Source organism: Hipposideros armiger, unplaced genomic scaffold (assembly GCF_001890085.2).
Source record: "Hipposideros armiger isolate ML-2016 unplaced genomic scaffold, ASM189008v1 scaffold_1130, whole genome shotgun sequence".
Lineage (NCBI taxonomy): Eukaryota > Metazoa > Chordata > Mammalia > Chiroptera > Hipposideridae > Hipposideros > Hipposideros armiger.
The window spans coordinates 288,039-300,333 of record NW_017732480.1 but is presented as its reverse complement, the minus strand read 5'-3'; the positions used below and the strand labels follow the sequence as shown (position 1 = coordinate 300,333).

Below are 12,295 nucleotides of genomic sequence, written 5' to 3'. Positions count from 1 at the left end.
CAAATTCCAGTGAGCAGTGTAATGTGCCACCTACACAGAAGACTGGTGTCATCTGGTCTGGGATCACGGAGGCTCTCAGTGAAAAAGTGGGTGGCATGTCTCGAAGAAGAGAAAACAGACTTACAAGAATAGACTTTAAAAATATAGTTCAGTGTTACTCTTCAGAAATTGATCACAGCCAGTCATAAATCATGTTGGAGACTCAGGAAATGATTACCGTTTGTCCTGGCCTAAACTCATTTGGAGGAGACACCACATTTCACTGTTTCATAATGTGTAGCACATGTTTACAGTATTCTATCATTTATTCTCTATTACAGACTAGTTAAGACACACTACCCCCTTCCCATTTTGCCCACAAATGCCCAGCCCAATAAAGAAGACAGGGGCAGCTGGTTGCTGGAGACAAATGGCCCATGTGCAGACCTTGCTGGATGAATTCTCACTGAATAAATGATGTCATGTAAAAAGAAAAGTCTAGCAGAAGCACAAATAGTTGAGTATTTTTACTAATGTGAACCAACACAAACAGGCCTGCCATGAAGGACAGAGTTTGTATTATTAATACCCACCAACCTATGCACCACAGTTGATGGTTTATGAAGCGTTTTCTTAGCTTGTCAGCTGTTTTTGCATCAAATACAATGAAGGATGACAAAATTGCATGATCTTAAATGGTTTCTTACCCCGTTCCTGCAAATGGCACTTGTCCTGCTGAGATCTGCCTGTCCCTTGAACAAGGTCAGCTCTTCCCCTCACCTTTTGCCTGCTGGTTCCCTGTGCCTCTGACTTAAGAGTAGCCAGGAGTGTCCAACCCATGGTTTGCACACCTGCAGCCTATCCAAGGAGTACACGTCTTCTCTATTGCAGACATTTGATGCAGTTGCCCTCCATGGACTCTGCTTTCTCCCAGGGTTGTCCTGTGACCTGTGCAGCACCCTTCTCTGGCAGCTGCCAGTTTTCTGGTTTGCTATGGGAGTGGCAGGACCTATACATTCTTTCAGGGACTGGGGAACATTTAATGGGGCTAAAATTATGGGCAGGGTTTGAATAAGGAGTGCTTTCAAACCATTGACATTCCTTTTTCCCTTGATTGTTGATAGCCAGTGAGTCATTTCAGCTGGTAGAAGGTGAGACTGTTGAGATCTTTCTGTGTATGTTTCCTAGACGCTCGGCAGTTCTTGGGATGGGTGAGTTACTCCTCAGTGACCAAGGTGGTTCCCTAGGGAGTTGGGAGAGGGTGTAGCACCAAGAACAGAATTCTGAATCCGTCATTCTCTCTTGGTGTCCTGGGGACTTTTGTTTTTAACCAAACCAATTTTAGCTTCCTGCAGTTATAAAAGGGAGTGCATTTAAAAATTTTAATCACCACCTCTGCCCAAAGAAATGATCTGTTATATTATCCCCAGTAGGCGAGCTTTGATTTCTTTGTTTTTCACTTTTTAAATTTATGCGTGGGAATGCTTCTGTTAACACTGTTCCCACACCCACTACTGTTTCCAGGTTTCTTTTCTCCAGCCATAAATAAGTAGGCATTTCTGGAATTATCATATTGGTGAACTTTATGATTCCTGAAATACTGAAACATTGCAAGGAAGTTACCTTGCATTCTCTTGAGGTTTGTTTGTTTGGATAGCTGCTTATATGTTCATTTTAGGCAAGATGTTTAATGATGGTTTTTTTTTTTTTCTTGTTGTGAGTCAAAAGTGCTAGATGATTAAAGCCAAATGAGAAAATGCTTCTGTGCAGTCATGATGATGTGAATAAAATGCAAGTGGGGGAAAAAACCTGTTTGGGGGTCTTTAGAACAGGAATGGGTGCTCAGTGGTTGAGCACCCATGAAGTGGGGGACCCACAGAATCCCTGCCAGTGTGCTGGGTACAGAAAGCCCCACAGTGTCAGGGCTGCTCCGGACATTATCAGACCACTCAACAAAAGTCTAATTTTTCAAGCTCTTATTTTAAAATTAGTGGTTAAATAATGGTCAAATAAAATTCTACTCTCTTTTTAATCATTGAAAACATATTTTCTTACAGATGTCCTATGTTGTCTCTTAACCAGGAGCTGTTCATTTGCTGGTTCAATGTAATGTCACAAACTGATACATTTTTTGATGGAGTTATTTAGTTTGTTGGAAAATTCTATGAATTTACTCAGTATCTATTATAGAAGCCTTACAAAACTTAACATAAAGAATCTGATTTAGAACTTCAGCAAATGAGTGGCTTGTGTACATTTGTTATTTGAGGGCTACAAATGGAATGTTGACATGTTTATATCTAAATTTACCCTGAAAGCTGAAAATCACATCCATTAATAAGGGCAAAGCTTGTAAAGTTACTGGCATAACCGCATCTCCTTTCTCTGAGTGTGCTGCTTTAGGACACGCCACTTTATTACATTAGAACTGACTTCATGATTGGAGTTTAGTATTGAAATAGGATTCTGTTGTATTTTGATCTAAGTCTTTGCTTTTTGCTCTGTAATCCTTTTTAAAAAAAGATTTCTCAAAAGAATCTATCACTCTGTCCATGGAGTGCCATAATCAGGTGTGTTTCTGATGATGCGAGCATGTTGACCCTGCTTTATACTTCATGTGTAGCGTGTCAGTGTTTGGCCTGCCACATCCAGAGGGGGCTCTGGAATAATGGACCTGAGAAGCACAGGGCTTTTCCCTTATGGCATGTGATGCAGTAGAGGAGACATTCGTAAACGCGGGGACGCGCATGTGGAAACAGTCACCCAGCACACCGTAGGCTTGATAAACTCCTGGGAGCTCTGAATACTGTGGAGACGTTGACACTGGCATCTGACTCCCAGCTTCCCATTTCTCTAATGAGATAACCTAAAGGATATAAAAATAGACAAAAACTTACTTAGAAAAGTCTCATCATTGTTAAAATGACAGCTGTCACTTAGTACATGTTCATGGTTGTCTAGGCACCCAGCTAAGTACCTGACATACACTGTTTCATTAATCCTTCAAAACAATAACAAAACACTGGGTTAATAAACTCTGTTATCCTCACGGAACTGGTGAATACCCAGGGGAGTAAGGTAATCAGCCCAAGTGCTTTGGCAGAGTCTGTATTCAAATCCATTTTGTCTGATCGCTAAGCCCACTTGCTCAACTGTTTCACTACCTATGTCCTAAAAAACAAAGTTGTATCTGCTAGATGTAATGTCCATATGACCAGAATGAGAGATAAATGAGAACTGAATCACTTCCTGGGACTCTGTGATGCTCTCTGAGGACATAGAACTGTAACTTGAAAAGAGACAGCCAACTCCTACCTTCTTGGATTCAGAGAGGCCAGGGCAGACTGTGGGAGAGATGGGGGTTGTGGCTTGAAATCCCTCTGATGATTGCGAAGAATCACCAGAAAGCCGTCTGGGCATCAGGGCCACTCCCTGATATTCTGTCAGGACAGGGGATGGCACAGATACATCCTCTCACCTGGTGGGCAGCCACAGCCGAAAAGACTCCTTGTCCTTAACACACAAGGAGTGACGGTGGATGAGGGGGCTTGGGGAGGGGCAGGGGGACCTAACAGAGGGGCCCATTTCCTGCGAAGGGGCTGTGGCTCTACTTCCTCTCACTCCTCTCAGCTGAAAGGCATACATTTGCATCTGCCTGCCCCCTGACTCCCTGTATTAGAGAAGCATTTTAATGACAACCAGCTGGAGAGGAACAATATTCAGGCAGATTCTACCTGCTCTGTTTATGGATAAACACCAGCTCTGGCTTGACTCCTGGTTCAAAGATGGAGTAAACAGGAGAAAAAAAAAAAGCCTGTGAAAGATTGTATGACATAGAACAAAGAATATAACACTTAAAATGAAAAGGAACAACCTACATCTGACAAAAATATGAGAAACAAGTAAATTTTAGAAAGTAATTTTTAGATAGCATCTGGTTCCTGTCTTAAAATTCAAGGAAACATAGGCTTTGAACTGAGACAATGGTGGGTAAGCCAGACTGATGAGGAGAGAGAGGGCTGTCTGCAAAGCTGGGACAAAAAGAGCAGAGAAGGGGCATAGATCTTGGAGGCAGAGCGTGGAGGGTGTCCTAGGTGCACTTCTAGCCCCGGCCCTCTCAGTGCTTCAGTTTTCTTACCTATAATATGAGGCTAATGATAGCTACCTAATATGGTTGCTTTGAGAATTTAAAATACACTAGAAGAATGGAACCATACATTAGAATAGTGAAAAATCAACACTAGAAAAAAATTGAAATTTAAGATCTCTCAGGACCCAGTGGAAGTGATTGAAGTGGTAGAAAAGAAGATATATGTATGTGGACAATAGAAGACAGAGACCCACCAGGAGAGAAATTGACGTTTTTGAAGAAGATTAGAACAAATGGAATGGATCCTGCAACCAAAATGTAGCAGGATCTTTAGATTAAAAAGACTACATGCCAGGACAATACCAGCCAACACTAGGAATAACTTGAATGGTATTTATTAATTTATTAATTTTAAGGTTAGAAACAAATTGATTTAATCAGGCAGAAAAGCAGACAGCTTACCTGAAAGGGAGAAAACTCAGCCTGGCTTCAGACTTACACCTGTGCACCACTGAATGCCAAAGGTGATGAAACAAGATTTAGTGTCAAAGGATGCCACCCAAGAACGTTTTCACCCAGACGAGGTGGTGATCGTGTAAGAAGGAAATAAAATCATCCTGAGATTGGCAAAGATGTAAAATATTCCCAACCAAAAGCTGCTTGAAAAAAATAAATGACCTAAAGATTTTCCTAGTTAGAAATAAGCATGAAGATAAATAATGGTATAAAATTGCAAAAAAGAGCAAGAAATTGGTTATTTGTTCTTAACCTTGGCTGGGGAATCTTAGCATTTTGGAGGATCTTGATAGACTTACCGATGGAGTGTTGGGCCAAAGCTAGGTTTGCAGTTACACAGATGATTCTGATAGAGCAGCCAAGATTGAGAACTGCTTTAGCAATTTTAATCAAGATGAAATATGTACTGTACACAGATAATTAGGAAAGTGGGGATATTGCCAAAGATACGTAAAAAGGATTCCTTTATTCTTACATTTATGCTAATTGATTCGAAAATGTAAAACTTTTATAAGACATTAAAGCATAATTTTCCAAGGGCAAGACTTAATTTTATGAAAATGTCTTCTTTTCTCAAATGTGTTGCATTTATACATAATTCCAATGAAAATTATAATTGCCTTTTTTAGAAGTTGATAAAATAAATTTAATTGTCATCTAGAAGAATGAGCTTGTAGCAAAGAAATTTGTAGAAACTGATATTGTGAAGGAAACTTGTCCTACTCGTTGGTAGCATTTAATAATACAAATTAAAACATTTGTACTGGCAAATTATGAATAGAAAGATAAATGGAAACAGAATAGAAGAGTAAAAAAAAGACCCACTATTATACAGATAATACAATTAATAATGATAAAAGGGACAATTTATTACAAAAACATAAGTATGTGACTGGTAACAGAGCCTCAAAATGTATGAAACAAAATATGACAGAATTTAAGGGCGAAATAGACAATTTCATAATCATAGTAGATTTGCGTACCTCAATAATTGACAAACAACTAGTAGTTGATAGAAATAAAACAGTAAAAACAGAAAATATGAATAATACTATCAACCACCTTAATTAATCGACATTTGTAGAATGTATTCAGTGACCTCAAAAGAATTAAATGAGAAATCAATAACAATAAGCTATTTAGGAAAATTCCAAATATCTGGAAATTTTTGAAAAATTATAATTCATATGTCAGACAAAATCACAAGGAACTTAGAAAATAATTTGAACTGAAGGGCAGCAAATAGAGTCACTACTTCTACCCTTGAAAGAACCGAATGTATGTATCTGGCCCTTCATTATAAAGGTTCCTGGCAGTCCACATTTGCAAAGCAAATCAATTGGTAATTTTTTTGTTTATGATCCTGTATACATATAATTATACATTTTCGGCAGAAAGAAATTTGCCCACATTCAATAATGTCACAGTGAGACTATCAGTTAAAGCTAGTAATTTTAAAACAAAACCAAACAACAAAAATACACACACACAACTGTTTCACCCTAGTAAAAACATAGTACTAAGTGTTTTCTGACCATCAAGTCTATATGAACTTAAAATGATATATGCATTTATCTTTTATATAAAAACGCATGTTAACCCATTTATCAATTCTGATTTATGAAGAACCTGTGTGGTTAAGAAATGGCTTGCGTGTGTGACAAGTATTGTATGTCATAAAATATGCTGGTATTTCATGACATCAGGTAGTTATAATTGGTTGTTAAAATGTAAGTTGTACCAGGGGATCCATAATGATAAATATTGGATATTAAAATTAGGACAAAGATACAAAATTTTCAGAAGAGATTTTGAAGTCTAGTTTTGACTTTTAAACTCCTTGCCCACATTGAGGATATAAAAGAATTTCGCGGGCTGGCCAAGTGGCGCGTTGGTTAAGACCTGGCTTGGGACGCCAGCTCTGAGCAGCAGGGCCCCGGTTTGGATCTCATATGTGGGCCAGTGACCCTGCCCTCTACAGCTAAGATGGTGAACAACAGCTCAACCTGGAGCTGGGCTGCCATGAGTCGCCGGCGACAGCATAGGCTGTAGCCCCTGCTGCAGTGGGCTGCCATAAGCTACCGTGTGTGGCCAGCAGCCAGCGTGAGCGGCCAGCAACCAGTGTGAGCTGCCAAGAGCTGCTGTGGGCGGCTGTCCAGAGGCCGGCGACTGATCTGCCTTGCCTGAGAAGAGCACAATGATAATACCAACATGAGCCAGTGAAGCAATGTCCTCCACAACTAGATTGAAGAACCAAAGGACAGCAACTTGTCTGTTCCCCCTCCCCGATTCTCCAACACTGTTCCCCTCCCCCAATTCCCTAATAAATTCTTAAAAAAAAAAAAAAGAATTTCGCTGTTGGAGATTAAAGTGAAAGGTTTGTATCAAAGAGCATTTCTCTGGAAAGAATGGTGCTGTGAACCCTGGTCCATCCTGTTGTTTCTGCCTTCATCCCAAGAGAAAAGGGCTTCAAGGAGATAATTGAATGGCTTAGTAGGTTCCTCCTGAAGATCTTGGTGGAGGGGCTCAGTGCAGGTTGGAATGAAAAGCAGGCATCCTGAGGAAATGGCAGAATGGTGGTTGTAGCAGTCACCTTGCACGCCACGATTTTGTGTCGATGAAGATTAGTGTTTCCTATAGACTGTTGGGCCCTGGGCATCGGAGAGTGGGACTAAGATTGACTCAGGTCCTGTTTAGTGGAGAAGTTTGGAGAATGTGGGACCTTAGCCCCCCAAAACTGGATTCTAGGTCATACATCAGGAGTGTATGCAAGGCTAGCTTCATGGGTGTGCAACCTGTGCATTTGCAAAGGGCCATGCACTTAGAAGGGCCCCATGCTTGGTTAAATGCTGTGCTGTCACCAGCTTGAAAGTCTTAATACATTTTTTAACAAAGGACCTTATGTTTTCATTTTTTACTAGACTCCATAGTCTGTCCTAAATTTATGACCTACATTGAGGAAACTATAGATGAAGGGGGCCTCAGCAGTGGGAGAGGGGTGGCTCTCTAAAGTCAGCAAGCACTTGATGGGCTTTACATATTCGCCACACTCGTGAGGCAGGCGAGGCTTGTCTAGCCACTGAGCCAGCCAGGTAGCACTTCCTGCTCCCCTCCTCTCCATTGTCTACTTCCAGTCATTCTAACCCCGAGAGGACTGAAACAGCCTAGAAAGGGCGGGTAAGATTTAGATAAAAAGAGAGAGGTTTTCCCAAACCCTCTGTCAAGGCCTGTACTTGTTAACCTGAATCCGATCCCAGCTGGGGAAAGGAAGCTGGTCATTCTAATAGCCAAAGGAGGGCTCTTTTCTGTCTTAAAGTCATGTAAATAGACTTGTATAGATAAAAGGAATTAGAAAAACCATGGGGCTTTCCCAAGTTTTCATCCAGGGGTGGGCAATGAACTACCAGACTGAATAAAAAGTAGGAGAAAGGTGATGGACAAAATGAAACTGCTTTTGAAATTACATCCAAAGTGATACGTATTCAGTGTATTGATTACACAGTTGAATTTGAAGACTCTAGAAATGTCAAAAGATTTTTTGATTCAAACCATGTTGTTGACTTTTAAGTTTGAAATAATGCCCTAAAAGCGAGCTTAAATTTAGTGGTGAAATTGGAGTTTTTGTAAATTGCATTTCTTAATCTAATTTGGTATTAGGCAAAGAAATGTTGATTTTCCCATTTGTCATTTGCACTGTGTTTACCTAGTTGTTGGCTTGCTGACAGTGGTCTGAAGATGGAAAAGTTTAGTTGTTCAGTGTAGTTACTTTTTGTGTGTGATATATCTTTAGGAACCACGCTTTAATTTTGGACAGCTAAGCTTGATTTATTATAAAGTAATTTCGTTTTTCCACTGGCAGTGACATAGAATAATTTTTTTCTAGTGGTTCTTCCAAATGACCTGACTTAGGAAAATGTTGCAAATTTTCAATATATTTCTACTGCTGTTTTCCATTTAATGCAAAGACTGTTGTAGGCTAATTATAGAACATTGCTTTTAGCCCATGTGGATGTGCAATTAACTTTGACGCTGATGGACTGACATTTAGAGTAAAATGAGAATCTTCCCTGGGATTCTGTTGTGAACGGAAAAGGGGCCACAGGTTAAACCTAACAAGCTTAGGAGACTAAAACTAAGATGGTGTGAACACACACACACACACAATTTTTACGTGGGCCATGGTGGGAAGTCACATCTTCAGCTTCCTCATTAAGTTAAGCTGTGCCTTTTCAGTAGCCCTGTTGTCTTTCTGTACCTAAGATAACACCTTTAATCCTTTTTCTGGACCATAGCTGAACACTGCAAAATTCCTCATTATTAGGCTTGTCTCCTGATTGCCATCTCTATGTGCTGTAAAAAGCTAACTGTTGCTATCCTGCACCCACCTATGTAAAAAGAAGTACCTGTCTCTCCAATTTACTTTTATCCAATCCCAGAGATTTCCCCGTTTTGCTTTCTCCCACCCCCTCTATCACCAGTTGATTTCATGTAACCTTTCTCCTTTGATTTTATGTATAAAATAAACTGTAAAACTGCCATTCTTCGGAGTATTTTCTCAATTTGTTGAGATTTTGCTTCCCAGCAGTTGTCGACAGTTTGGCTCAAATAAACTCTTATGAGTTTTCTCTTAGGCTGGATGATTTTTGTCAACACTGTGAACTATACTTTAATGCCCTTCAATGATGAGATATTTGTGCCTTCTTAAATTTTCTCGAGGTTTTTTTGTTGTTGTTGTTGGTAAAACTTCACAAAATGTGAATGTTGTAAATTGTTGACTAAAAAATGTCATGAAGTATTTTCTCCTTTATAAATTCTTTCTGGCTATACAAAACTTATAGGAGATTTATATTTTGTGACTTACCTTGGTAAGTATTATGTGAAATATAAGTTCTATCAACAGATATAATTTTATTTTTGAACTTTTGCTGAAACTTAATTGTTAATCTGTCCTGTCTGATTTTACTTTAAATTAGAAAACACTGCACCTAAAATTCAGATCCTTGAAGGAGTGAGCATCATGAGAAAAAATATTTGCATCATTTGTAATTTAAAAGGCAGTGTACTTAAAAGAAGGAAATTTGAAAGGAGACCAAATGGCAAGCCAGGCTACTCAGGGATGGGGTCAAATTGCTCTGACCTCTGGCTCACCACCTGACCTCATTTGTAAGCCATGACTCACAACCGTTTTGGATACCATTTGGAAAAGTAATCACAAAACCTTCTCATAAATTTCTTTCTGTATATTTTCATTTCTTTCTTCAGTACATTCCTCTGATTTTGTTCTAGGCTCGCAGGAAGGAGGTATTTATCCAGGAACGGTATGGAAGATTTAATTTAAACGACCCATTCTTGGCACTCCAGAGAGACTACGAAGCAGGTGCCTGTGATAAAGAGAAGAAGGCCGTTTGCACCAACCCCCTCTCCATCCTTGAAGCAGTCATGGCGCACTGTAGGAAAATGCAAGAAAGGATGTCCGCACAGCTGGCTGCTGCTGAGAGCAGACAAAAGAAGGTATTGAGACTTCCCAACAGTCATTTTCTCCATAACACAGTGGAGAGTGCAGAGACCATCTCTGAGGTTATCCTTTTTTTTTTAAAATTTAAGTTCATTGGGGTGACAATGGTTAGTAAAGTTACATAGGTTTCAGGTGTACAATTCTGTAATATATCCTCTATATATCACATTGTGTTGTTCACCACCCAGAGTCAGTTCTCCTTCTATCACCATATAGTTGATACCGTTTACCCTTTGTTTTTAAATACTGTATTTTCAAGAAGCATTTTCAAGTACTTAGAAATGCAAAATGTTGACAGATTCCAGTGACCCTTTTCAACTGTAACTCAAAATTTTAAAATACTCTAAGCTATAAAAGAAGTATGACAAAGAAATTGTTTCCCATAATGGTGACTTTGAGGCTTTGTTGAAAAACACACATATATGTTTTTTCCTTTGGACTTCTCTTTTCTGGTGCCATAAGACATGCCTAACTGCTATGTGGGTGATCCAGTAACACAACCAGGCTCTGATCATACGGTGGCATCCCCAACTTACTTTATCCAGCTTCTGTCTCAAATCGTTTTTTGAAATAAAAAAATGTTTACATTATTTCTTTGGAAAATGAAAATAGCATGTGGAGACTAGAATGAAAGTTGGCATGGTTATGCAATCTCCCTACATGTCGTTCGAAGTCCTGGTTAGTCTCCAACTTGCCTCTGGGGTCTGATAGCTGTGTCTGCTGCAGACCTCCAGGCTCCTGATCACATGTGTTTCATTTAAACCAACCTCCACCGCACTCCTTATCTCCCCACCCCCACACACATATTTGCTGCATGTGAATACATGCTTCAAAGAGTCCTGAGTGATAAAAGCTTACTAATATCAGCCATGTGGACATAGAAGTTTAAATCAAAATTTTTTCCCCAATAGTCTGCCAAGACTACTGAGTCCCTTTATTAGAAAAGAGTGAGAAAATCAGAGAAGCTAATGATGTCTAGAATAATTAGAATTAAAAGCAATATGTTCTTCCAGCCATTATAATGCATGAATTAAAATGTTTCTATTTGTCCTTTTCAGAGAATTCATTATAGCTTACATGTCACACCTTTGACAGTTAACCTGAATGCACTGCACTCTAAATATTTGTGATACTGTCATTTTATATATGTTTTTCCCTGTAATTATATCTTTGCATTAACATATGTAGGATATGTAGGTCAGCGTTCTGAGTGTTGAATAAAAGCAGACTTTTTCATCACTATGTCATATGGTAGAAAACTAAGCACTGGGTAAACTAGTAAAGAAGAAAGGCTAGAAGGCTTTCCATGGATGGGAGGCAGAATCAAACAGTTTCACTTTGGACAGTGTAAACCCTGTACGAAGCCCTATAAATAACCTCTGGGGTCTCTAGAGATTGTCAGAATTGTGTAAGCAAGAGCCAGTGTATTTCAGCTGATGTCACTGAGATCATCTGTATTTCTTGGATGAGACACATTTCAATTATGTTCTTAACATGTCAAATGAGCTATTTCATAATAAAGTGTTCTGCTGGATTTTGTGCTGCATTATCAAAAAAATAAGAAAATATTTTGTTTTCATTATAGTTTTCACTTAATATGTAAAAATGCATGCATTCCTAAATTTTACTTAAGTTTTGCCTTTTATCTATCATTTCTCTTGTAGGAGAAAAAAAGAAACTTATTTTGAGTCGAATCAAAGATTTTATTATCTAGCTGATTTTTTTTTCTTCTAATCAACTTACATCCTGTTTGTTTCTAAATGACTGGGTCATTTCCAACCTGGCTGGGAGTGAAAGGAAATTGTTTTTGTCCTATGGGTCCTGAGAGGCTAATGTGAAATGAGCCATTGAGATCTGTCTCTCATGTATAACGGGGATACAGGAGTCCTTTACTGTGAAATTCCTTGGCTGTGTGGTCTCAGTGAAGGATCGCTCTGATACGCATTGCTACCTTGTCTCCCTAAAGGATATTTTGTTCCTGTAGATTGTACCAAGTGACAAGAGTCGCAGTTTGTACTCTTATCCTGAATCTTACCAAGAAAATATCACATCAGCTGATAAGACCAGAAACACCAAAGTCATCTTTTTAGCAACAAAATTACCTGTCACCTTTAGTCTGGAAAGTAAATATTTTAACCAAACATCTTCAATTCCTTTATATATATATATATATATATATATATATATATATATAT

General features: G+C 39.0%; 1 protein-coding gene across 1 annotated transcript in view; it reads left to right on the top strand.

The window, feature by feature from the left end:
- The window catches only part of CTTNBP2 (cortactin binding protein 2), a 162,777-nt gene that overhangs the window by 59,103 nt on the left and 91,379 nt on the right, over positions 1-12,295 (top strand). Inside the window, exon 3 of the mRNA XM_019632351.1 lies at positions 9,872-10,096. Coding sequence (XP_019487896.1) covers positions 9,872-10,096 — 225 coding nt within the window. The remainder of the gene's footprint in view (positions 1-9,871; positions 10,097-12,295) is intronic.